We start from the raw sequence: 27,500 nt of genomic DNA, 5'->3' as shown, positions 1-27,500 counted from the left end.
ATATTTCTGGATGAAACCTGGGTTAATCAGAATTATACAGTCACCAAGTGTTGGATGGATGAAAGTTCGACAGAAGCAACTGGAATAAACCCACCAAGCGGGAAAGAGAGTAGAATTATCATTTTGCATGCTGGATCTGAGCAAGGATGCGTGCCAAATGCACAGTTGGTATTCCAAGCAAAGAACGACAGTGACTATCACCACCAAATGAATCACATTGTATTCGAAAAATAGTTTCGAGAGCAGCTCATACCTAATATACCACAACATTCCGTTATGATTATGGACAACGCATCATACCATTCAGTGCAAAGTGACAAACCCCCTACCATGGCAAGCACAAAGGGAGCGATCCAAGACTGGTTAAGAAATAAAGGTGAAAATCCCCCAGAACATTTGACAAAGTGTGAATTGCTTGAAATGGTGAAAGCCGTGAAACATGGAAATGCTCTGAAATATGTCATCGACAAAATAACTTTGGAAAAAGGTCGCAGGGTCGTAAGGCTGCCACCTTATCACTGCCATTATATTGCAATTGAATTCATTTCGGAGCAGGTTAAAAACTATGTAGCCAAAAGGAATACATTTAAAATGGCATATCTAACATCTTTGCTGCAAGTGGCACTGTCATGCGTGACAGCAGAAAATTGGAAAAATGCCGTTAATCATGTTGAAAACATCATTATAAAAGACACAGAGAATGATGTTGCCGTGAATCAGTTTGTTGATTCATTTGTTATAGAAGTAACTTCATCTGATGAAGAATAGTATAGAACACATTGATGCTGAAAAACACTGGAGGATTATCTTGATTTAATTTAATGAAAACTTCTGTTTTATTTTGTTGTAAACAACACATATTTTTGTAAACAATTTATTTTATGGGAAAAAAATCTTTATTGATTTCACTGCATACATTTGTTTTACTCCTTGTTTCTATGTTAGAGGTTTCATCCTCATATGAGAATTTACTTCCTGTTAACCAAGACAATTTCATTTTTATAATAAAACAGTGCCTTATTCTAAAGAAAATGTCTATTAATTTTATCGTTTCATTATCCTAAAATCCAAGAAATTGTTTTAATGGAGAAAACTATTATTTCATGAAATATTTGATGTTTGACACATTCATCAATTCTACAACAAATATGGTAAGACAGAGAGAGAGAGAGAGAGAGAGAGAGAGAGAGAGAGAGAGAGAGAGAGAGAGAGAGAGAGAGAGAGAGAGAGAGAGAGAGAGAGAGAATGACGATGCCAGGCTACAGAAGCACACCATGAGACACAGTGTCAAAGGCCTTACTCAAATATAAAATGACTGCACCAAGGTATTCATTCTTATTCGCCGCTTTGTAGATATTTTCGAGAGCATTAACAGCATCACTTGTACTTACGCCACGTAGGAAGCCATACTGACAGGTAGGAAAGATATTACATCTAATAAAGAAAGATTAGAGTCGATTATATAATAATTTCAAAAATTTTATTTAGTAAGGGAAGGCAACTTATCCGTCTATAGTTACTGACATCTGATTTATCACCAGACTTATGTAACACATTAACACACGCTATTTTAAAAATGTCAGGATAAATGCCAGAGGCATATCGGAATGGCAAGTAAACTAGCCGTACTCTTATATAGTCTAGTAGGAGAAGAATGAATATTTGCATTTTTGTCCTTTACTTTTTTATAATGTTGATTACTTCAAACAGAGAAGACGACCGATGCGTTTTCTCAGCGACGTGTGCTTTTTCTTGCCCAAGCCTGAGGGACGAGGTAATGAGATCCCAGGACTTTTTTTTTTTTTAATTTTTAGCATCCTTTCGGAGTTTATCAAAGGTATTATCAAAATAAATTTTTTCTCTGCCACACGAATTAATGTAAGCAACATATTACAATAGTTACTCTAGCGTTGGGCACTATAAGCACCCAATTTCATTCTCCGATATAGATTATATTCAAGGTTAATTGATTTAAGTAGTCCTTTGGAGATCCACTTATTAGCCAGTCTTTTAATACTTACATATTTTGTTTTTAGAGGAAAGCATTTATTAAAAAAAAAAAAAACTGTCCATTTTATCCGTAAGGGAGGCCTCAGCCGGTAAGGATCAAATGAGGCTTGACCATATTCCTACCAGTCTTTTACTTCGCTCATATCTCTAAATTGAATTTCTATTTTGTTGTCTACGTTGTTCAATACAGGCATTAAGAGACTTTAGAAAATTGGGAAATGATCTGTGATATATGCTAAAAATATCCCACTATTACTAACAAGATTATTATTGGCCCAAATACGGTCAATGGTTCCTGGTTCCTAGTTCCTGGTTCCTTATTGCTCACTCCGCAAAATAAGTTTGGGGGCACTCTATCTCTTTATAGATAGGTGCAAAGCTTCTAAGCTTATTCTTATTATTGTTATTAAGTTTGTATCATCTGTGCCTTAAATAAATTAATATCATAATGAGGTTCACAATCTTTACTTTTATTCCCTTCTACTTTGAAATTGGTAGAAGACAGTCATTCGAACCGACTCATGTTGGTCATCATCATCATCAGGATAGGGATAGGGAAGTGGGGAATAGGGGATAAGGATAAGGAAGAGTACCCCTGGATACAATCCAGTTTATAGCCCGAAGGCAGGTACTCGGGAGGGGTAGGAGAAGAAAAAGTGAGAAAAAGAAGTATAGGAGGAGAAGAGTAAAAGAGAGGGGCAGACCCTCTTGCAATGTTAGGTAATAAGGTAGAGTGGATAGAGGAGGAAAGGAAAGGTTTTTTGGTTCACGCATCTATCCCTGTTGCAATAAGAATGTTAAATGTTAGATGCCCCCCTTTGAAGGCAAAAATATGATGGCAGATTATGGGTTATGAAGGTGAAATTAATGAATTTAATTGAATTATTGATTAATGATGGTTAAGGATTTGAATTGAATTAACCGGTGGAGATATATCGCGGCCGGGGTGGATCACAATTGATTTTGGGATCTAGTCTCCTCCACCAGTTGTGATCCCGAGTATGTCCGTTGGAATGAGTCCTTGTAATTGCGTAAAGGTCGTCATCATCAATGGCTAGTTTGTCCCAGGTTTTTTGGCTAAGCCTGTGAAACCTAACATTGAGGGGTTCCAACTTAGAAAGTTGATGGAGATCAAGTATTTTGTTAGAATAGGGAGGCGCCTCCTTAAAGGCTCGCCTCAGAGCTTTGTTTTGAACGGCTTGCATTTTACTCATTGAAGTCTTACTGATATTGCTGAATATTACGGTAGGGTATTCTAGTTGTGGTCTTACTAGGGATTTATAGAGCCTCAGTTGTGTTTTGGTGGATAACCCCTTGAATCTTTTTAGCCTACTGTCAGTTGCTTTGGAAATGTTAATTCTTGCTTTAATATGGGAAAGCAAGCCAGACCGTTTGAATGTACACCCAAGTATTCTTGCATTATTTGTGTATGGGATACGAATATTATCTATTATTATAGGAGGAGGATTATTGACTGTTATTAATAATAATTGGAATTTGTTAGTATTTGTAGTTATTTTCCATTTCCTTTCGTAATTATTGATTTTTGTTAATTCACGGACTGTCTTTCTCTGTAATCTTAATTTATTTTTATTGGGATAGGTTATCACTTGGGTGTGATCATCGGCAAATATGATCTGAAGACAGCCTTCTGCAGGTGGAGGAGTGTCCTTAATATAGAAGTTATATAGAGTGGGGGAGAGAACACTACCCTGAGGAACTCCTGAGAGCAGTTGGAACTCTGGCCCTATATAATCTTTAATTTTGATCATGGCAACCCGGTCATCTAAAAAGTTGCACAGCAGTCTGGTTAAAATATCTGGCAATTGTGCTTCTAAAAGTTTGTATTTTAAGCCCTCATGCCAGACCTTGTCAAAGGCTCTACTTACATCTCGTGAAATTAAGTTACATCCACATCCTAAACTTTTCTTTACTGCTATGAATTCGTACAACCTGGCTAATGCTAGTTGGGTCCCCTTGCCATGAGTGAACCCATACTGATTCTTGTTTACAAGTAAATTATCATCCAAGAACTCCTCGAACCTAACTTTTATTATCTTTTCAAATATTTTCCCCGGGGTCTCTAATAGGGATATTGGTCTATAATTCGAAACTGAAGTTAGGTCTTTACCCTTTTTCCCTATAAAGGGAAGTACAGCTCTCTTGAAAAAGTTTGGCCAGTAGCCCATGCTTAGGGACTCATTTAAGATATGACAAAGAAAGGAGAGCATTGAATTGGGAAGATTTTTTAGTATAGTTTTATTTACTTTTGAATGGCCAGGAGCTTTGTTTCGAAACTGATTAATGATATTAATAATATCCTGGAGTTGGATAGGTTTCAAGAAAGAGTCGTCCTCGTCAAGCCTCCCAAGATCTACCAAATCGTGAGGGATTATGCGATCAGCATGATCATGGATTGCCGCCATGACATGACGCTCGTGTTGCTGATCAAACCTGCGATTTTCTATTGGGTCAATCCTAAAGATGCTCGACCAGAAATCCCTGAAAACGATCTCTTGATCCCGAGGAGTATAGACCTTCTCATTGTTATTGATGATGTAGGCTGCGGGATCTGAGGACGAACCTAAAAGATTCCTAACCATTCTCCAGAATTTACCTGGGTCTTTGTAGGAGATCTCACACTTGTTCAAGAGAGTGTCCCAGTTTGAATTAATAAGTTCTACAGATTCAATTTTGATTCGTTCTTGGATGTCACGGATATATTCTAAGATATGCCTTGATGGGCCCTGAATATTAATTTGATCTATGGCCTGTTTGTATCGGAATTGTAGCAGTTTGAGGAGGTCAGTTTCCTTGGTGTAGGGTAGGATTCTGTATGTTTTGATGGGGATATACTGCTCTGAGGCTTCCTTTATCAACCTATACCAGAAAGCTAGTTTGTCATCAATGTAGGTTTTATCTTTCAGGACATTGTTCGGTTCATCATAGTTCGAGAGAGAGTCATCGAGTGAGTCTTTAAAACGTTCCCAGTCAGCATTATTGATGTCAAGTGTAGGACTAGTAGGTACCAAAATGGGTCTCACAGTAAGTTTTAAAACTAAGGGAATATGGTCAGAAGTGGTTAGAGGGCCTTGAGTGAGTGAATAATTAAAAATATGCAGTCTATTAGAAAGGAGAATGTCTGGCTTGCCCGAGGTTCTTCTATGAAAGTATGTATCAAAATCTGGTCCTAGGAATCTTATAAGGTTCCTATTCAATAGGACGTTCATAAGATTCCCTACTGGGTTAGTACTGTTGTGGCCAAGGGCTGTGTGAGCTGCGTTAAGATCAGCCAGCAGGTAGACTGGGATATTACGTCTCATCAATGAAAGTATATCTTGTTGTGGGAAAATTGGGTTTCTTGGGGGTAGGTAGGTGGTTGCCACTACCACCGGTCCACGTACCGTTTGCAGTTCAACTGCTAAAAGGTCATGGTTGAAACCGTCAATTAACTTGACTGTAATATCCCGTCTGACCGCTATAGCTATCCCAGCGTACTGTTCTCCAGAGATGTTGCTTTGGAAAACATTATAGTTCCAGATTTTGATGCGAGAGGAATTCGGGATGCCTGTGGAATTGAGAAGGATGAGATGTGGGGAGAGAGGGGAATAAATATTAATAAGTTCCCTGCTACGAAGGAAAGTCCACTTCAGGACATTGTGTTGGAGTACTATGAGAGTGTCCATTAGGGTAACCGTCTTTTACTTATGTCGTAGAAACCGGAGACCAACCTCCTGAATCTGTCGTTGTTCAATCTAGTGAGTCTTGGGACATACTTATTCAGTTGTATTGAGCCACTGTTTATTAGTCCAATTACTGTGTCGTTATCTAATTTTTCTGTGTAAAGGTATTTGAGGGTCTGTGATTCGAAGATCATTTTCTTTAAGGATTCATGGGTAGCTGATGAGGGGGTTGTGGTGTTGATCGCTGTATATAGCCTGAAGCCAATTTTAGTTACCTTAGTTTGATTAGAGAGGGGGAGGGGAGGGAGGGCGGTGGCTCCTTGTGATTCTACGGCATGAACTTGAACAACTGCGGAGGTGGAGGGTAGGGGCTGCTTTTTAGCTGGATTGATGTGTGCTGAGATGTCAGAATCAGAGTCACTGAGAACTCTTTTTCTGCTGAGATCTTCTGTCTCCATGTCATCGGTATTAGAGAGAGTCTGTGGGTGGTCAGTGTCAATCTGGGGTCCTTGTTGAGCCTGAGGGGGAGTGGAGTCAGTCTGGGTTCCTGATCTTAAGAGGTTCGTGACTTTGCTAGCCAATTTAATGGCCTCAGTGGGGATCTTGACTAGTGGCAGGCCGTTAGCTTTGTAAAAAGCATCTACCATAGACTGGTAGGTGCCAGGTTCAACAGCCTCACTGAGATTGGCCATTATTATGGCTGTGTTCATAACTGTAATTTGCTGTAGTGATAGGGAGTTCTGTACTGGGAGGGCAGAATTAGCTGTAGAGTTATTTGCCTTAGGGGCTGTGGCCTGGGCGAAGGAAATGGTTGGAGTCGTCAGAGAGTGTTGAGTCCTTAAGATTTTGGCTTGTTCCTTAACCATAGTCTTTCTAGTAGGACATCTTGCTGCCATTGTTGGGTGGTCACCACTGCAAGTAATGCACTTATGGTTGCTAGGCCTACCATTAGGGCACTCCGTCCAGCAGTGATCCACAGAGGCACAGACTGAGCAAATCTTATAAGTATCTGGCTTAGGGCAATCTTTCTTGACATGATCGTACTTATAGCATCTCATACATTGGGATAAAGTAACGTGAACTTCCTGCCTCAAGAATTTGGGGGGGAAGGACTGTCCGGAAATGAGAAGACCCTTAACCAGGCAGTCTCTCACCATCTGTACAGTATCCAGTTTAATCTTGAAAGTGGAGTGGGTGTTAGGCAATTTGATCACTTCAGAGACTTTTACATTGTTCCGTGTTTCGATGTCATGCTTAAGGTCGTCAGCAGATTGGGTGTAAATAGGGGCATCGGCCTGAGTGACTACTAGGGTTCTCTGGGCATTCAGGTGAGGGGGGTCGAGAATTTCATAGTTCCTGCGCAGAAAATTTCCTTTACTTTAGGGTTAATCAGTTTTTCAATATTGGATTCATCAGCAATGGCATAGAAACATTTGTTAGATGTTTCTAATTTATGGATATAGAGGGAATTATCTTGCAACAAACGCCATATTTCCAGGCGACGGGACTCACTGTCAGTGCCCTGACTAGTGTCCTTTATCTTCACTTTACCCATCGTGAAGATATGAGAGATTAGACATTAATTACCTACATTGAAATTGAAATGAAAACAAAACAAAATTTTTCTTAAAACCTTAAGTGTTCTTATGGGGGAAATTAGCGAAAAAATAAACTCTACGGGGGTTTCACGTACATTTACGGGACTCGATGTTTTAACTTTTAATAATGTTGCAATGGCTGGAGGTGAGATTTAATACTATGAATGGTTGCAAAACATTAAGGTCACTAAGGGAACTATATAAAGATCAATTTTAAATGAATTGAGGGCACGTGAACCAAAAAACTAATGAATAATAGTGAATAATAGAAAACAGGTGTTAGAACACTTTATAGAAGGCAGTGTTTTATGGCTAACAAACTATCCTATGTAGGCACTACAAGGGAGTAGGAGCCTAAACGTTGCAGCAATACCCAGTATCCCCAGAGAGTTTTAAGACCACAACGGCAACTCCGGGGATAAAGGGCTACTGATGGTTAGTAGAGTTACAAGAGAGAGAGAGAGAGAGAGAGAGAGAGGTAGCGTACGGAGAGGAGAAGGTTGGGTGGGTGGGTAGGGAGGAGTAAGGATGGGGGCGGGACTGGGAGGCGGGGCTTCGTCCGAGCCGAATCTCTGCTGCTGCTACGTGACTGCTGAGAGAGAGAGAGAGAGAGAGAGAGAGAGAGAGCTGGGAGACGTCTTGCCTGGTTGGAGTCTAGTGCGCAAAAAAAAAAAATGATGTTGGTCTATTGTCAAATCATTCGGTGGTGGCCGCTGAGAAGAGTTCTTTGTCAGAAAGTATCGAGTCAGAGCGGTAATATTTAGTTCACTTTTCCCTTGAAGGAAGTACTCTTCAGAGACAATAGAAAACCCGTTTAAAACGACAATAAAGACAGATTAAGAGATTAACACTAATAAAGGGGCGAGTATCCTATTTTCCTTCGCCCATCCTTTACAACTGAACTTGGTGGCATAAGATCGGCTAACTAACATCATCTCTACAATAATAGCTTGCTTATTGTCTTTTCGTGCAAGCACACACACACACTATATATATATATATATATATATATATATATATATATATATATATATATATATATATATATATATATATATATATATATATATATATATATATATAGCCTATACATATGTATTATATATATGTATATATATATATATATATATATATATATATATATATATATATATATATATATATATATATATATATATATATATATATATATATGTGTGTGTGTGTGTGTGTGTGTGTGTGTGTGTGGATAACCAAGCATAAACAATGCTTATAATAAACCAGGAAGGGGTTTCTTTAAATGCAAGACCTTTTAAATCTTTTTAACTTATCTTTCACTACCGATCTCCACTCTAGTGGTGTTCGGGTCACATCCGTCAATCAATGGTCTCTCAGCTTATACGATTAGGATTTCTTAAAAGAGGAGTCTATTTAATCACTCTCTCTCTCTCTCTCTCTCTCTCTCTCTCTCTCTCTCTCTCTCTCTCTCTCTCTCTTTCCCCATTCATCTTGCGAGACTCGTCCATTTTGACTATTCGTTATTCTTTCAGGAATACTCGAGGCTTCAGACGGGCAGATAATCTCAGTATTCTTAGGTGTATCAGGACAGAGAGGTTTCTGGAAAAATAAGCCAGACTATTCGGTGTATGTGTAGCAAAGGGAAAATGAACCGTAATCAGAGAGAAGGATCCAACGAATTACTGTCTGGCCAGTCAAAGAATCCCATAACTCTCTAGCGGTAGTATCTCAACAGGCGGCTGGGGTCCTGGCCAACCTATTACCTACTTATATATATATATATATATATATATATATATATATATATATATATATATATATATATATATATATATATATATATATATATATATATATATAATCATTCTGTCACTATCTCTTATACCATTTCAAACTGCAGAAATAATACTTTACATAGATCCCCTTAGAAACACTATAGATAATTTTATGAATAAGAAAATAGCCTCCTATAAAAGCCAATACTAATATAACAAATGAAAGCAATACTCACAAGCGAAAAGAGTTTGTTTGTAGCCTATTCCACCTTCAAAGGTCGGTATAAGAATGGTACTCTCCACAAACCCGTAAATAAGAACAAACTCATCTATATTGAGCATCAATGTCGTACCCTAAGAGCGAGATTAGCTTTTTTTTTATCTCATCTAGATAAGATATCTATTGTATATCTATGATGAGTGAAAGTTTTTCTTTTAACTGTGTTATGTTATACGTTCACCTGCCTGTAAGTTGGTTACACGTTCACTTGACTGTGTATCTTCGGTTAAACGTTCACCTGTCGGTGTATTTTTTGTTATACGTTCACCTATATATCTTCGGTTACACGTTCGCCTGTTTGTGTTTGTTACACGTTCACCTGCCCATTTTTGGTTACATGTTCACCTTTCTGTGTATCTTCGGTTGGACGTTCACCTGTCCGTGTGTTTGTTACACGTTCACATGTCTGTCTTCAGTTACACGTTCACTTGCATGATTTTTGGTTACACGTTCATCTGCCTGTGTGTCTTCGGTTACTTCTTACACGTTCATCTGCCTGTGTGTCTTCGGTTACTTCTTACACGTTCATCTGCCTGTGTGTCTTCGGTTACTTCTTACACGTTCATCTGCCTGTGTGTCTTCGGTTACAGCTTACACGTTCATCTGCCCGTGTGTCTTCGGTTACAGCTTACACGTTCATCTGCCCGTGTGTCTTCGATTACAGCTTACACGTTCATCTGCCCGTGTGTCTTCGATTACAGCTTACACGTTCATCTGCCCGTGTGTCTTCGATTACAGCTTACACGTTCATCTGCCCGTGTGTCTTCGATTACAGCTTACACGTTCATCTGCCCGTGTGTCTTCGATTACAGCTTACACGTTCATCTGCCCGTGTGTCTTCGATTACAGCTTACACGTTCATCTGCCCGTGTGTCTTCGATTACAGCTTACACGTTCATCTGCCCGTGTGTCTTCGATTACAGCTTACACGTTCATCTGCCCGTGTGTCTTCGATTACAGCTTACACGTTCATCTGCCCGTGTGTCTTCGATTACAGCTTACACGTTCATCTGCCCGTGTGTCTTCGATTACAGCTTACACGTTCATCTGCCTGTGTGTCTTCGATTACAGCTTACACGTTCATCTGCCTGTGTGTCTTCGGTTACTTCTTACACGTTCATATGTCTGTGTATCTTCGGTTACAGCTTACACGTTCATCTGCCTGCGTGTCTTCGGTTACAGCTTACACGTTCATCTGCCTGCGTGTCTTCGGTTACAGCTTATACGTTCATCTGCCTGTGTGTCTTCGATTACAGCTTACACGTTCATCTGCCCGTGTGTCTTCGGTTACAGCTTACACGTTCATCTGCCTGCGTGTCTTCGATTACAGCTTACACGTTCATCTGCCTGCGTGTCTTCGGTTACAGCTTACACGTTCATCTGCCTGCGTGTCTTCGATTACAGCTTACACGTTCATCTGCCTGCGTGTCTTCGGTTACAGCTTACACGTTCATCTGCCTGCGTGTCTTCGGTTACAGCTTATACGTTCATCTGCCTGTGTGTCTTCGATTACAGCTTACACGTTCATCTGCCCGTGTGTCTTCGGTTACAGCTTACACGTTCATCTGCCTGCGTGTCTTCGGTTACAGCTTACACGTTCATCTGCCTGTGTCTTCGGTTACACGCCCAACTGCTTGTGTGTCATCGGCTACACATTCAACTAGCTGTGTGTGTATTCAGTCACACGTTCACATTCCTGTGTGTGTCTCCAGCCTCAACAAATGGGGCATTGAGAAACTTGATTAAATTCTGCCCTTGGCCTCTTGTGAATGAGAGATTTACTATTAAGCTTCAAGACCTTTCGTAATACATTCTTTCTTATCCCTTCTGCCTGCCTTCGTAAATCGGAGCAATGAAGACACACACCTACACTTGCTGAGTTTTGATACCCAACTGATGTAAGGAATGAGACTGTCCGAGTGACATTGAAACTACTTGAAAGACCGGGTTGTTTACATCCTGATATGCGGGTGACCGAGTTAGCATCAACTAATTTCATGCGGTAGCATTTATTAAGATTTCATAATTTATTTATTTAAAAAGATTAACAAAATGTTTAGTTTTGATATTACGAAAAAAAGTATTCAATTCGAGTATATATCTTTAAAAGTATTTTAAATGAAATTTAAGTAAATAAATAAAAAGATAATGAAGGTGATATAATGCTGTATGATATGATTTTATTTGACGTCAAAGATTTACCTTGTACAGTTGCTTTTAATGACTGTAAATGGTAATGGGTATAATATACAGAATAGATACTCACCAGAACGTCAGCTGGGCAAGCCCAAACTTCCTCCCAACCCCTCTAGTGCCCAACCACAGCAGTGGCCTCCCCAGTAAACAGCTTGAACTCACAGTACTGGGATGGGTTCCATCTGCTGCTAGGCAAACATGTTGCCACTGTTCTAGCCTGGAGGCTAGACTAAGTAAACTACAAATCATAATTACAAACTAAATGTCAAAGAGAATCTAGTAAATTTTTTAGTAATGAAACACCAACATTACTAATTTTCTTTAATGCTTTCATGTTTTTCATGGATTTCTTAATTTTCTTGATTGTTTCCCTGTTTTCTGAAATGTTTTCTTCATTTTACTCATTGCTTTCCCAGTTTTCTTGATTGAGTTCTTCATTTTCTTTAACGTTTTCCTAGATTTCTTAAATGTGTTTTTCATTTTCTTGATCATTTCCCCAGTTTTCATGAGTGTGCTCTTGATTGTCTATATTGCTTTTCCAGTTTTCAGAAAGTCTTTTTGATTTCCTTAAATGTTCTCCCAGTTTCCAGAATGTCATCTTGATTTCCTTAAATGTTCTCCCAGTTTTCAGAAAGTCTTCTTGATTTCCTTAAATGTTCTCCCAGTTTCCAGAATGTCATCTTGATTTCCTTAAATGTTCTCCCAGTTTTCAGAAAGTCTTCTTGATTTCCTTAAATGTTCTCCCAGTTTCCAGAATGTCTTCTTGATTTCCTTGAATGTTCCCCCAGTTTTCAGAATGTCTTCTTGATTTCCTTAAATGTTCTCCCAGTTTTCAGAAAGTCTTCTTGATTTCCTTAAATGTTCTCCCAGTTTTCAGAAAGTCTTCTTGATTTCCTTAAATGTTCTCCCAGTTTCCAGAATGTCTTCTTGATTTCCTTGAATGTTCCCCCAGTTTTCAGAATGTCTTCTTGATTTCCTTAAATGTTCTCCCAGTTTTCAGAAAGTCTTCTTGATTTCCTTAAATGTTCTCCCAGTTTTCAGAAAGTCTTCTTGATTTCCTTAAATGTTCTCCCAGTTTCCAGAATGTCTTCTTGATTTCCTTGAATGTTCCCCCAGTTTTCAGAATGTCTTCTTGATTTCCTTAAATGTTCTCCCAGTTTCCAGAATGTCATCTTGATTTCCTTAAATGTTCTCCCAGTTTTCAGAATGTCTTCTTGATTTCCTTAAATGTTCTCCCAGTTTCCAGAATGTCATCTTGATTTCCTTAAATGTTCTCCCAGTTTTCAGAAAGTCTTCTTGATTTCCTTAAATGTTCTCCCAGTTTCCAGAATGTCATCTTGATTTCCTTAAATGTTCTCCCAGTTTTCAGAATGTCTTCTTGATTTCCTTAAATGTTCTCCCAGTTTCCAGAATGTCTTCTTGATTTCCTTGAATGTTCCCCCAGTTTCCAGAATGTCTTCTTGATTTCCTTGAATGTTCCCCCAGTTTTCAGAATGTCTTCTTGATTTCCTTAAATGTTCTCCCAGTTTTCAGAAAGTCTTCTTGATTTCCTTAAATGTTCTCCCAGTTTTCAGAAAGTCTTCTTGATTTCCTTAAATGTTCTCCCAGTTTCCAGAATGTCTTCTTGATTTCCTTGAATGTTCCCCCAGTTTTCAGAATGTCTTCTTGATTTCCTTAAATGTTCTCCCAGTTTCCAGAATGTCATCTTGATTTCCTTAAATGTTCTCCCAGTTTTCAGAATGTCTTCTTGATTTCCTTAAATGTTCTCCCAGTTTCCAGAATGTCATCTTGATTTCCTTAAATGTTCTCCCAGTTTTCAGAAAGTCTTCTTGATTTCCTTAAATGTTCTCCCAGTTTTCAGAAAGTCTTCTTGATTTCCTTAAATGTTCTCCCAGTTTCCAGAATGTCTTCTTGATTTCCTTGAATGTTCCCCCAGTTTTCAGAATGTCTTCTTGATTTCCTTAAATGTTCTCCCAGTTTTCAGAAAGTCTTCTTGATTTCCTTAAATGTTCTCCCAGTTTTCAGAAAGTCTTCTTGATTTCCTTAAATGTTCTCCCAGTTTCCAGAATGTCTTCTTGATTTCCTTGAATGTTCCCCCAGTTTTCAGAATGTCTTCTTGATTTCCTTAAATGTTCTCCCAGTTTCCAGAATGTCATCTTGATTTCCTTAAATGTTCTCCCAGTTTTCAGAATGTCTTCTTGATTTCCTTAAATGTTCTCCCAGTTTCCAGAATGTCATCTTGATTTCCTTAAATGTTCTCCCAGTTTTCAGAAAGTCTTCTTGATTTCCTTAAATGTTCTCCCAGTTTCCAGAATGTCATCTTGATTTCCTTAAATGTTCTCCCAGTTTTCAGAAAGTCTTCTTGATTTCCTTGAATGTTCCCCCAGTTTTCAGAATGTCTTCTTGATTTCCTTGAATGTTCCCCCAGTTTTCAGAAAGTCTTTTTGATTTCCTTAAATGTTCTCCCAGTTTCCAGAAAGTCTTCTTGATTTCCTTAAATGTTCTCCCAGTTTTCAGAAAGTCTTCTTGATTTCCTTAAATGTTCTCCCAGTTTCCAGAATGTCATCTTGATTTCCTTAAATGTTCCCCCAGTTTTCAAAATGTCTTCTTGATTTCCTTGAATGTTCTTCCAGTTTTCAGAATGTCTTCTTGATTTCCTTAAATGTTCTCCCAGTTTTCAGAAAGTCTTCTTGATTTCCTTAAATGTTCTCCCAGTTTCCAGAATGTCATCTTGATTTCCTTAAATGTTCTCCCAGTTTTCAGAAAGTCTTCTTGATTTCCTTAAATGTTCTCCCAGTTTCCAGAATGTCTTCTTGATTTCCTTGAATGTTCTCCCAGTTTCCAGAATGTCATCTTGATTTCCTTAAATGTTCTCCCAGTTTTCAGAATGTCTTCTTGATTTCCTTAAATGTTCTCCCAGTTTCCAGAATGTCATCTTGATTTCCTTAAATGTTCTCCCAGTTTTCAGAAAGTCTTCTTGATTTCCTTAAATGTTCTCCCAGTTTCCAGAATGTCATCTTGATTTCCTTAAATGTTCTCCCAGTTTTCAGAAAGTCTTCTTGATTTCCTTAAATGTTCTCCCAGTTTCCAGAATGTCTTCTTGATTTCCTTGAATGTTCCCCCAGTTTTCAGAATGTCTTCTTGATTTCCTTAAATGTTCTCCCAGTTTTCAGAAAGTCTTCTTGATTTCCTTAAATGTTCTCCCAGTTTTCAGAAAGTCTTCTTGATTTCCTTAAATGTTCTCCCAGTTTCCAGAATGTCTTCTTGATTTCCTTGAATGTTCCCCCAGTTTTCAGAATGTCTTCTTGATTTCCTTAAATGTTCTCCCAGTTTTCAGAAAGTCTTCTTGATTTCCTTAAATGTTCTCCCAGTTTCCAGAAGGTCATCTTGATTTCCTTAAATGTTCCCCCAGTTTTCAAAATGTCTTCTTGATTTCCTTGAATGTTCCCCCAGTTTTCAGAATGTCTTCTTGATTTCCTTAAATGTTCTCCCAGTTTTCAGAAAGTCTTCTTGATTTCCTTAAATGTTCTCCCAGTTTCCAGAATGTCTTCTTGATTTCCTTGAATGTTCCCCCAGTTTTCAGAATGTCTTCTTGATTTCCTTGAATGTTCCCCCAGTTTTCAGAATGTCTTCTTGATTTCCTTAAATGTTCTCCCAGTTTTCAGAAAGTCTTTTTGATTTCCTTAAATGTTCTCCCAGTTTTCAGAAAGTCTTCTTGATTTCCTTAAATGTTCTCCCAGTTTCCAGAATGTCATCTTGATTTCCTTAAATGTTCTCCCAGTTTTCAGAAAGTCTTCTTGATTTCCTTAAATGTTCTCCCAGTTTCCAGAATGTCATCTTGATTTCCTTAAATGTTCTCCCAGTTTTCAGAAAGTCTTCTTGATTTCCTTAAATGTTCTCCCAGTTTCCAGAATGTCTTCTTGATTTCCTTGAATGTTCCCCCAGTTTTCAGAATGTCTTCTTGATTTCCTTGAATGTTCCCCCAGTTTTCAGAATGTCTTCTTGATTTCCTTGAATGTTCTTCCAGTTTTCAGAATGTCTTCTTGATTTCCTTAAATGTTCTCCCAGTTTTCAGAAAGTCTTCTTGATTTCCTTAAATGTTCTCCCAGTTTCCAGAATGTCATCTTGATTTCCTTAAATGTTCTCCCAGTTTTCAGAAAGTCTTCTTGATTTCCTTAAATGTTCTCCCAGTTTCCAGAATGTCATCTTGATTTCCTTAAATGTTCTCCCAGTTTTCAGAAAGTCTTCTTGATTTCCTTGAATGTTCTTCCAGTTTTCAGAATGTCTTCTTGATTTCCTTAAATGTTCTCCCAGTTTTCAGAAAGTCTTCTTGATTTCCTTAAATGTTCTCCCAGTTTCCAGAATGTCATCTTGATTTCCTTAAATGTTCTCCCAGTTTTCAGAAAGTCTTCTTGATTTCCTTAAATGTTCTCCCAGTTTTCAGAATGTCTTCTTGATTTCCTTAAATGTTCTCCCAGTTTCCAGAATGTCATCTTGATTTCCTTAAATGTTCTCCCAGTTTTCAGAAAGTCTTCTTGATTTCCTTAAATGTTCTCCCAGTTTCCAGAATGTCTTCTTGATTTCCTTGAATGTTCCCCCAGTTTTCAGAATGTCTTCTTGATTTCCTTGAATGTTCCCCCAGTTTTCAGAATGTCTTCTTGATTTCCTTGAATGTTCTTCCAGTTTTCAGAATGTCTTCTTGATTTCCTTGAATGTTCCCCCAGTTTTCAGAATGTCTTCTTGATTTCCTTGAATGTTCCCCCAGTTTTCAGAATGTCTTCTTGATTTCCTTGAATGTTCTTCCAGTTTTCAGAATGTCTTCTTGATTTCCTTGAATGTTCTTCCAGTTTTCAGAATGTCTTCTTGATTTCCTTAAATGTTCTCCCAGTTTCCAGAATGTCTTCTTGATTTCATTGAATGTTCCCCCAGTTTTCAGAATGTCTTCTTGATTTCCTTGAATGTTCCCCCAGTTTTCAGAATGTCTTCTTGATTTCCTTGAATGTTCTTCCAGTTTTCAGAATGTCTTCTTGATTTCCTTGAATGTTCCCCCAGTTTTCAGAATGTCTTCTTGATTTCCTTGAATGTTCCCCCAGTTTTCAGAATGTCTTCTTGATTTCCTTGAATGTTCTTCCAGTTTTCAGAATGTCTTCTTGATTTCCTTGAACGTTCTTCCAGTTTTCAGAATGTCATCTTGATTTCCTTGAATGTTCCCCCAGTTTTCAGAATGTCTTCTTGATTTCCTTGAATGTTCTCCCAGTTTTCAGAATGTCTTCTTGATTTCCTTGAATGTTCTCCCAGTTTTCAGAATGTCTTCTTGATTTCCTTGAATGTTCTTCCAGTTTTCAGAATGTCTTCTTGATTTCCTTGAATGTTCCCCCAGTTTTCAGAATGTCTTCTTGATTTCCTTGAATGTTCTCCCAGTTTTCAGAATGTCATCTTTATTTCCTTGAATGTTCTCCTAGTTTTCAGAATGTCTTCTTGATTTTCTTCCATTCTGTCGTTGGTTTCATCATCAGAGAAAAGGTTTTCCCGATCAGTGCTGCTGTCGGTGTCAGTCAGTTAAGAAGAGAGCTTCTTTCTAATTCTTAAAAGTCAACATTAATGCCAATGATCATTTGTTTGTTGATGCTCCAGAACATGTATCTCTTTTGTCTTCGACACACTTTCATGTTGGCACATCTTTCTGTTCGAACTTCTAACTCTGGAGTTTCCCTTACCTAAGCCCAAGTAACAGCAAAGCAATAGAATATAAAAGAAAGACGAAAAATAACAAGAATGAGCCTACAGTTATTAAAGAATCGTGACACATTAGAAAAGGTAAATAATAAACATGAGATAGAATAAAACATGCAAAAACATAATAGATTTATGTATAGTAGAATAATTCTCTCAACAGATGTGCCCTTCTCCATTTTCTTGTTCGTTTTCATGACATATTTCAGCAAAGATTCACTTTTTAAGTCTGAAGCTGAATGGCTGGTCAATTTAACAATACCCAAACCTTTTCCAAGTCTGCTCTTAATTTGCTGATCTACCTAACATTTCTATTACTGTTCTCAATGGGCTGATCAAACTAACACTTCTAAGTCTGTTCTTAAGGGGATTAGCTAGCTAACATTCCAAATTCTGCTCATGAAAGGCACATCAATCTAACATTTCTAAATCTTCTCTTAAGGGGCAAGTCAAGTCTAACTTAAAATGTTCAAGCTAACATTTCTAAGTCTGCTCTTAAAAGGTTGTTCAAGCTAACATTTCTAAGTCTGCTCTTAAAAGGTTGTTCAAGCTAACATTTCTAAGTCTGCTCTTAAAAGGTTGTTCAAGCTAACATTTCTAAGTCTGCTCTTAAAAGGTTGTTCAAGCTAACATTTCTAAGTCTGCTCTTAAAAGGTTGTTCAAGCTAACATTTCTAAGTCTGCTCTTAAAAGGTTGTTCAAGCTAACATTTCTAAGTCTGCTCTTAAAAGGTTGTTCAAGCTAACATTTCTAAGTCTGCTCTTAAAAGGTTGTTCAAGCTAACATTTCTAAGTCTGCCCTTAAAAGGTTGTTCAAGCTAACATTTCTAAGTCTGCTCTTAAAAGGTTGTTCAAGCTAACATTTCTAAGTCTGCTCTTAAAAGGTTGTTCAAGCTAACATTTCTAAGTCTGCCCTTAAAAGGTTGTTCAAGCTAACATTTCTAAGTCTGCTCTTAAAAGGTTGTTCAAGCTAACATTTCTAAGTCTGCTCTTAAAAGGTTGTTCAAGCTAACATTTCTAAGTCTGCTCTTAAAAGGTTGTTCAAGCTAACATTTCTAAGTCTCTCTTAAAAGGTTGTTCAAGCTAACATTTCTAAGTCTGCTCTTAAAAGGTTGTTCAAGCTAACATTTCTAAGTCTGCTCTTAAAAGGTTGTTCAAGCTAACATTTCTAAGTCTGCTCTTAAAAGGTTGTTCAAGCTAACATTTCTAAGTCTGCCCTTAAAAGGTTGTTCAAGCTAACATTTCTAAGACTGCCCTTAAAAGGTTGTTCAAGCTAACATTCCTAAGTCTGCTCTTAAAAGGTTGTTCAAGCTAACTTTCCTAAGTTTGCTCTTAAAAGGTTGTTCAAGCTAACATTTCTAAGCCTGCTCTTAAAAGGTTGTTCAAGCTAACATTTCTAAGTCTGCTCTTAAAAGGTTGTTCAAGCTAACATTTCTAAGTCTGGTCTTAAAAGGTTGTTCAAGCTAACATTTCTAAGTCTGCTCTTAAAAGGTTGTTCAAGCTAACATTTCTAAGTCTGCCCTTAAAAGGTTGTTCAAGCTAACATTCCTAAGTCTGCTCTTAAAAGGTTGTTCAAGCTAACATTTCTAAGTCTGCTCTTAAAATGTTGTTCAAGCTAACATTTCTAAATCTCTCTTAAGGGGCTGGTCAAGCTAACATTTCTAAGTCTGCTCTTAAAAGGTTGTTCAAGCTAACATTTCTAAGTCTGCTCTTAAAAGGTTGTTCAAGCTAACATTTCTAAGTCTGCTCTTAAAAGGTTGTTCAAGCTAACTTTTCTAAGTCTGCTCTTAAAAGGTTGTTCAAGCTAACATTTCTAAGTCTGCCCTTAAAAGGTTGTTCAAGCTAACATTACTAAGTCTGCCATTAAAAGGTTGTTCAAGCTAACATTTCTAAGTCTGCCCTTAAAAGGTTGTTCAAGCTAACATTCCTAAGTCTGCTCTTAAAAGGTTGTTCAAGCTAACATTTCTAAGTCTGCTCTTAAAAGGTTGTTCAAGCTAACATTTCTAAATCTTCTCTTAAGGGGCTGGTCAAGCTAACATTTCTAAGTCTGCTCTTAAAAGGTTGTTCAAGCTAACATTTCTAAGTCTGCTCTTAAAAGGTTGTTCAAGCTAACATTTCTAAGTCTGCTCTTAAAAGGTTGTTCAAGCTAACATTTCTAAGTCTGCCCTTAAAAGGTTGTTCAAGCTAACATTTCTAAGTCTGCCCTTAAAAGGTTGTTCAAGCTAACATTTCTAAGTCCGCTCTTAAAAGGTTGTTCAAGCTAACATTTCTAAGTCTGCTCTTAAAAGGTTATTCAAGCTAACATTTCTAAGTCTGCCCTTAAAATGTTGTTCAAGCTAACATTCCTAAGTCTGCTCTTAAAAGGTTGTTCAAGCTAACATTTCTAAGTCTGCTCTTAAAAGGTTGTTCAAGCTAACATTTCTAAGTCTGCCCTTAAAAGGTTGTTCAAGCTAACATTCCTAAGTCTGCTCTTAAAAGGTTGTTCAAGCTAACATTTCTAAGTCTGCTCTTAAAATGTTGTTCAAGCTAACATTTCTAAATCTTCTCTTAAGGGGCTGGTCAAGCTAACATTTCTAAGTCTGCTCTTAAAAGGTTGTTCAAGCTAACATTTCTAAGTCTGCTCTTAAAAGGTTGTTCAAGCTAACATTTCTAAGTCTGCTCTTAAAAGGTTGTTCAAGCTAACATTTCTAAGTCTGCTCTTAAAAGGTTGTTCAAGCTAACATTTCTAAGTCTGCCCTTAAAAGGTTGTTCAAGCTAACATTACTAAGTCTGCCATTAAAAGGTTGTTCAAGCTAACATTTCTAAGTCTGCCCTTAAAAGGTTGTTCAAGCTAACATTCCTAAGTCTGCTCTTAAAAGGTTGTTCAAGCTAACATTTCTAAGTCTGCTCTTAAAAGGTTGTTCAAGCTAACATTTCTAAATCTTCTCTTAAGGGGCTGGTCAAGCTAACATTTCTAAGTCTGCTCTTAAAAGGTTGTTCAAGCTAACATTTCTAAGTGTGCTCTTAAAAGGTTGTTCAAGCTAACATTTCTAAGTCTGCTCTTAAAAGGTTGTTCAAGCTAACATTTCTAAGTCTGCCCTTAAAAGGTTGTTCAAGCTAACATTTCTAAGTCTGCCCTTAAAAGGTTGTTCAAGCTAACATTCCTAAGTCTGCTCTTAAAAGGTTGTTCAAGCTAACATTTCTAAGTCTGCTCTTAAAAGGTTGTTCAAGCTAACATTTCTAAATCTTCTCTTAAGGGGCTGGTCAAGCTAACATTTCTAAGTCTGCTCTTAAAAGGTTGTTCAAGCTAACATTCCTAAGTCTGCTCTTAAAAGGTTGTTCAAGCTAACATTTCTAAGTCTACTCTTAAAAGGTTGGTCAAGCTAACATTTCTAAGTCTGCTCTTAAAAGGTTGTTTAAGCTAACATTTCTAAGTCTGCTCTTAAAAGGTTGTTTAAGCTAACATTTCTAAGTCTGCCCTTAAAAGGTTGTTCAAGCTAACATTCCTAAGTCTGCCCTTAAAAGGTTGTTCAAGCTAACATTTCTAAGTCTGCCCTTAAAAGGTTGTTCAAGCTAACATTTCTAAGTCTGCCCTTAAAAGGTTGTTCAAGCTAACATTTCTAAGTCTGCTCTTAAAAGGTTGTTCAAGCTAACATTTCTAAGTCTGCTCTTAAAAGGTTGTTCAAGCTAACATTTCTGAGTCTGCCCTTAAAAGGTTGTTCAAGCTTACATTTCTAAGTCTGCTCTTAAAAGGTTGCTCAAGCTAACATTTCTAAGTCTGCCCTTAAAAGGTTGTTCAAGCTAACATTTCTAAGTCTGCTCTTAAAAGGTTGTTCAAGCTAACATTTCTAAGTCTGCCCTTAAAAGGTTGTTCAAGCTAACATTTCTAAGTCTACCCTTAAAAGGTTGTTCAAGCTAACATTCCTAAGTCTGCTCTTAAAAGGTTGTTCAAGCTAACATTTCTAAGTCTGCTCTTAAAAGATTGTTCAAGCTAACATTTCTAAATCTTCTCTTAAGGGGCTGGTCAAGCTAACATTTCTAAGTTTGCTCTTAAAAGGTTGTTCAAGCTAACATTTCTAAGTCTGCTCTTAAAAGGTTGTTCAAGCTAACATTTCTAAGTCTGCTCTTAAAAGGTCGTTCAAGCTAACATTTCTAAGTCTGCTCTTAAAAGGTTGTTCAAGCTAACATTTCTAAGTCTTCCCTTAAAAGGTTGTTCAAGCTAACATTTCTAAGTCTGCCCTTAAAAGGTTGTTCAAGCTAACATTCCTAAGTCTGCCCTTAAAAGGTTATTCAAGCTAACATTTCTAAGTCTGCCCTTAAAAGGTTGTTCAAGCTAACATTTCTAAGTCTGCCCTTAAAAGGTTGTTCAAGCTAACATTTCTAAGTCTGCTCTTAAAAGGTTGTTCAAGCTAACATTTCTAAGTGTGCTCTTAAAAGGTTGTTCAAGCTAACATTTCTAAGTCTGCTCTTAAAAGGTTGTTCAAGCTAACATTTCTGAGTCTGCCCTTAAAAGGTTGTTCAAGCTTACATTTCTAAGTCTGCTCTTAAAAGGTTGTTCAAGCTAACATTTCTAAGTCTGCCCTTAAAAGGTTGTTCAAGCTAACATTTCTAAGTCTGCTCTTAAAAGGTTGTTCAAGCTAACATTTCTAAGTCTGCCCTTAAAAGGTTGTTCAAGCTAACATTTCTAAGTCTACCCTTAAAAGGTTGTTCAAGCTAACATTCCTAAGTCTGCTCTTAAAAGGTTGTTCAAGCTAACATTTCTAAGTCTGCTCTTAAAAGATTGTTCAAGCTAACATTTCTAAATCTTCTCTTAAGGGGCTGGTCAAGCTAACATTTCTAAGTTTGCTCTTAAAAGGTTGTTCAAGCTAACATTTCTAAGTCTGCTCTTAAAAGGTTGTTCAAGCTAACATTTCTAAGTCTGCTCTTAAAAGGTCGTTCAAGCTAACATTTCTAAGTCTGCTCTTAAAAGGTTGTTCAAGCTAACATTTCTAAGTCTTCCCTTAAAAGGTTGTTCAAGCTAACATTTCTAAGTCTGCCCTTAAAAGGTTGTCCAAGCTAACATTCCTAAGTCTGCTCTTAAAAGGTTGTTCAAGCTAACATTTCTAAGTCTGCTCTTAAAAGGTTGTTCAAGCTAACATTTCTAAGTGTGCTCTTAAAAGGTTGTTCAAGCTAACATTTCTAAGTCTGCTCTTAAAAGGTTGTTCAAGCTAACATTTCTAAGTCTGCTCTTAAAAGGTTGTTCAAGCTAACATTTCTAAATCTGCTCTTAAGGGGCTGGTCAAGCTAACATTTCTAAGTCTGCTCTTAAAAGGTTGTTCAAGCTAACATTTCTAAGTCTGCTCTTAAAAGGTTTTTCAAGCTAACATTTCTAAGTCTGCCCTTAAAAGGTTGTTCAAGCTAACATTTCTAAGTCTGCTCTTAAAAGGTTGTTCAAGCTAACATTTCTAAGTCTGCCCTTAAAAGGTTGTTCAAGCTAACATTCCTAAGTCTGCTCTTAAAAGGTTGTTCAAGCTAACATTTCTAAGTCCGCCCTTAAAAGGTTGTTCAAGCTAACATTCCTAAGTCTGCTCTTAAAAGGTTGTTCAAGCTAACATTTCTAAGTCCGCTCTTAAAAGGTTGTTCAAGCTAACATTCCTAAGTCTGCTCTTAAAAGGTTGTTCAAGCTAACATTTCTAAGTCCGCTCTTAAAAGGTTGTTCAAGCTAACATTCCTAAGTCTGCTCTTAAAAGGTTGTTCAAGCTAACATTTCTAAGTCTGGTCTTAAAAGGTTGTTCAAGCTAACATTTCTAAATCTTCTCTTAAGGGGCTGGTCAAGCTAACATTTCTAAGTCTGCTCTTAAAAGGTTGTTCAAGCTAACATTTCTAAGTCTGCTCTTAAAAGGTTGTTCAAGCTAACATTTCTAAGTCTGCTCTTAAAAGGTTGTTCAAGCTAACATTTCTAAGTCTGCTCTTAAAAGGTTGTTCAAGCTAACATTCCTAAGTCTGCTCTTAAAAGGTTGTTCAAGCTAACATTTCTAAGTCTGCTCTTAAAAGGTTGTTCAAGCTAACATTCCTAAGTCTGCTCTTAAAAGGTTGTTCAAGCTAACATTTCTAAGTCTGCTCTTAAAAGGTTGTTCAAGCTAACATTTCTAAGTCTGCTCTTAAAAGGTTGTTCAAGCTAACATTTCTAAGTCTGCTCTTCAAAGGTTGTTCAAGCTAACATTCCTAAATCTTCTCTTAAGGGGCTGGTCAAGCTAACATTTCTAAGTCTGCCCTTAAAAGGTTGTTCAAGCTAACATTTCTAAGTCTGCTCTTAAAAGGTTGTTCAAGCTAACATTTCTAAGTCTGCTCTTAAAAGGTTGTTCAAGCTAACATTCCTAAGTCTGCTCTTAAAATTTTGTTCAAGCTAACATTCCTAAGTCTGCTCTTAAAAGGTTGTTCAAGCTAACATTTCTAAGTCTGCTCTTAAAAGGTTGTTCAAGCTAACATTTCTAAGTCTGCCCTTAAAAGGTTTTTCAAGCTAACATTCCTAAGTCTATTCTTAAAAGGTTGTTCAAGCTAACATTTCTAAGTCTGCCCTTAAAAGGTTGGTCAAGCTAACATTCCTAAGTCTGCTCTTAAAAGGTTGTTCAAGCTAAAATTTCTAAGTCTGCCCTTAAAAGGTTGGTCAAGCTAACATTCCTAAGTCTGCTCTTAAAAGGTTGTTCAAGCTAACATTCCTAAGTCTGCTCTTAAAAGGTTGTTCAAGCTAACATTTCTAAGTCTGCTCTTAAAAGGTTGTTCAAGCTAACATTCCTAAGTCTGCTCTTAAAAGGTTGTTCAAGCTAACATTTCTAAGTCTGCTCTTAAAAGGTTGTTCAAGCTAACATTTCTAAGTGTGCTCTTAAAAGGTTGTTCAAGCTAACATTTCTAAGTCTGCTCTTAAAAGGTTGTTCAAGCTAACATTTCTAAGTGTGCTCTTAAAAGGTTGTTCAAGCTAACATTTCTAAGTCTGCTCTTAAAAGGTTGTTCAAGCTAACATTTCTAAGTCTGCCCTTAAAAGGTTGTTCAAGCTAACATTTCTAAGTCTGCTCTTAAAAGGTTGTTCAAGCTAACATTTCTAAGTCTGCTCTTAAAAGGTTGTTCAAGCTAACATTTCTAAGTCTGCTCTTAAAAGGTTGTTCAAGCTAACATTTCTAAGTCTCCAGTCTTCCCAAGATCAAGGTAACATTTTGAAGACTTAAGTCTATCGCAAAGGGGCTGTTCATTTTAACATTTCTCATGCCTTTAGATAAAGGTACCATTCTCAAAGATACAGTTAAAAGGTTGGTTAATACTACCTTGCAAGTGTTTCCCAGTAGTAATACCTTTTTAATTCGGTAGTTCAAGGGATGGCTAATATACCATTCAGATGTCATGTATGAGAGGTCATTTTTTTTGCCTGCAATTCAAAAATTATTCAGTCTACCATCAAAATTTCTTTCAGGAAAGATACATTTTCAAACCTGCAGTCTAAGGGTTGGTCAGCCTATTGCTATGCCACGTCTCATCAAAAGCTCTGACCTAGTTGCTGCGTTGTCACAAGTCATTCATAATTAATTCATGAGTAGTTATTTCATAAAAAAGGTAAATGATTCTTTTTTACAGATGTTAAAGATCTGTGAATATACGCATTTTCTACAATTCTCTGACCCAAAGCTAGAGGGACCCTTACACCAATACTTTTCAGTAATGACGCCTCTTTGAAAACGGCTGCTGAAAGGTAGGACCGTCTTCCAACCCTGACAATTTCAGGGATGCTATTGGCTCAAGTTTACTACTTTAAACACAGCTCCAGATAATATGCATAAGATCTTATAATACAGATTCCCTTCAAGTGCCTGTACTCTTTGATTTTCAGTCTAATATTTCCGATACTTATCAGTACAGTCTTCTGGTCAAATTAACATTTCTTTCAGCTAATTCAGTGTAACCCTCAACAGATTGTCACAGTATATCAAGATTCACCAGAAGGAGTTTTAAGTTTGAATAACAATTCCAAATATAATGGATGGAAATATCCTACAAAATAAGGTCTTTATTACATTAAAATTAAAGGATGCAGACAAAACTTAGGGTACACAGTTTTCTAAAGAGCTAAGGTATCCTTTGAATTTTGTCCTATCTATTTTCACCGTTATTAAAAAAAAATATATATATATATATATATATATATATATATATATATATATATATATATATATATATATATATATATATATATATATATATATATATATATATAACAAATTTACTGGCTAAATACACTTTAAAGGAATTCCATACATCTGCAAAGTAGTAAACTTAACAATATCATAAAGATCTAGACATTTTTTCTAGAATCTCTCTATCATAGTCTTTTCATTTCAACTTCCGTTACTTACAATCGTCAATCATTTCTTGTCTCCAAGACTTTCTTTCCAATCACCCCAGAAATTGGCGAAGCACTTTTCCAGTGTTGTTAGTTGATCTTTTGTTTTCTGTGCATTTCCCAGACACTGAAGAGATGTCTACAGACGCATAAACAGACGTAATAAGATACAGACACGAGCAGAAAGAAGACCAATGTCCAGAAAGCAATGACATCTGCCATCACATACTGGAGGAAATGGAGCTTTTTTCCGTCATACTCTACGTGAGAGGCATTGCGAGCGTTGCATCGAATGGCGTACTCTATCCACCAGATGGCTCTCTCCCCTGGAGTCTCCTTTTGATCTTTTATAGCCTCTGATACTTGCTTCATTCTTGTAGTATACCTGTAGTGAAAGAAATGATGTCAGGTTGTGATAATTCTCTATAGGGTTTACGCTGTTATCTTTGGATGATATGTCTGTTTATTTCTGTAAGCTAAGTTATCTTGGAGTTTATATGAAGCTTTAGGTAGTATATGTTCATAAAAGAACAAAAGATATTCAACAAATAGTTAAAGTTATAGCTGAAGATAACTGTGATAACTTTTAGAAAAATTTTCAATAACCAAAAACTAGTTGGAATAGGCAACTGAGGAGTAAAAGATACGATATTTTGCCAAGATTTGTTATAGAAAATGTAACGTGAGTATAAATAGCAAAACTGGTGAAAGAAGGAGTTACAGGCTCTATAAATATGGTAAAGATCTTGTACACAAAACTCACGCTGGGTTATTTAGAAGAGTTTGGATTGCATTGAAGAGCATCCCTTCAGTCAGGTCTTCCCATCGGATCACTAGACCTAATCCTTTACTGGCCAGTTGCGCTGCGTTGTGGTTTTGATCGAAGGCCACTGGGAGGCCAAGGATTGGTACTCCGTGGTACTTGGCCTCTTGGATTCCAAAATTTCCGCAGTGAGATATAAAAAGTCTGGTTTTTGGATGGCCTGAAACGGTTAAAAATGCAGATGTATGGGAATTTAATGAAATTGGATGCTCTGGAAAGTCCAGGAATAGCAAAGTCACAGTCTCTTGTGTGGCAGAGAGATTTAGGCTTTTGTGTTGCCAGTAAAGATGATCAGAAAAAGTGTAACCATTGATATGACAACAGTGTGTATGAAGTAAGGCAATAGTTTCCGAAAGATTTTGATATTTTACCAAGTGGTTTTGGGAGAAGGGACAACCATGATTGCTCTAGGTGATATTGATGCAAAAGTTCATTTTGATGGGGTGCCCAAGAAAACAGGGAATTTTACCAAGAATGTCCTGTTGTGGTAACCACTTCCTCGCAATGACATTTGGTGGAAGGTCAAGGTCATCTTCTTCATATTTCCAAATGACTTTCTGTGACAGTTTTCTAAAAGCTTTTAGAAAAACGACCTGTGGGAAATATTTAAAACTGAAATTGGAAAGTGGAAATTGCATGCAATATTAGATTAGTGTTTTGATTAAGAAAGCAGTTGAAGCAATTTTGGAGTAAAAAAAAAAAAAGTGTTTAAAGCATGTTAAAGTTGCTCTTAAAAAGATTTATGGATCTCTTTGGGAAACTTTTATGATTTATTTATTTTTTACTTTTATAGTAGATTCTTCAATCATGCAATAGTCTTTTAATAAGCACCAGTCTTAAAATAGTTCCGTTCTTTGCAAAGTTATCTAATGTGAGATTTACTCTCAGCATTAGAATATGATACGAAAAAAACATAAAATATTCAAATACACTTCAGAAGAATATGCTGATACACGCTTTTGATATAAGCCTATCTGTGTAGCAACAAAAAGACGAAAATTTTGCTACAGTCCCCAGCTCCTTCGCGAGTAGCATTAATGACTTTACTGGTGAGCGCTCC

The 27,500-nt window shown here is 37.1% G+C and overlaps 3 protein-coding genes across 6 annotated transcripts in view; 1 reads left to right on the top strand and 2 right to left on the bottom strand.

The window, feature by feature from the left end:
- LOC137625408 (UDP-glucosyltransferase 2-like) overlaps nucleotides 1–10,041 on the bottom strand; it is a 30,284-nt gene extending 20,243 nt beyond the window's left edge. The window contains exons 1-2 of one of the 2 annotated variants that reach the window (XM_068356307.1): nucleotides 9,582–10,041; nucleotides 9,300–9,524 (exon numbers count right to left, since the gene is read on the bottom strand). In XM_068356307.1, the coding sequence (XP_068212408.1) occupies nucleotides 9,300–9,405 (106 nt within the window). In that variant the 5' untranslated portion in view covers nucleotides 9,406–9,524; nucleotides 9,582–10,041. Of the gene's footprint in view, nucleotides 1–9,299 lie in introns of both variants that reach the window. The other variant, XM_068356306.1, reaches the window with a different exon arrangement.
- LOC137625409 (uncharacterized) overlaps nucleotides 1–27,500 on the top strand; it is a 258,701-nt gene that overhangs the window by 2,800 nt on the left and 228,401 nt on the right. The window lies entirely within an intron of this gene.
- LOC137625422 (UDP-glucosyltransferase 2-like) overlaps nucleotides 26,848–27,500 on the bottom strand; it is a 5,450-nt gene continuing 4,797 nt past the window's right edge. The window contains exon 4 of the mRNA XM_068356331.1: nucleotides 26,848–27,033. Coding sequence (XP_068212432.1) covers nucleotides 26,848–27,033 — 186 coding nt within the window. The remainder of the gene's footprint in view (nucleotides 27,034–27,500) is intronic.

This window comes from Palaemon carinicauda, chromosome 32 (genome assembly GCF_036898095.1).
Source record: "Palaemon carinicauda isolate YSFRI2023 chromosome 32, ASM3689809v2, whole genome shotgun sequence".
Taxonomy (NCBI): domain Eukaryota; kingdom Metazoa; phylum Arthropoda; class Malacostraca; order Decapoda; family Palaemonidae; genus Palaemon; species Palaemon carinicauda.
The sequence above is the reverse complement of the archived record's forward strand: the minus strand, read 5'-3'. Positions and strand labels throughout refer to the sequence as shown.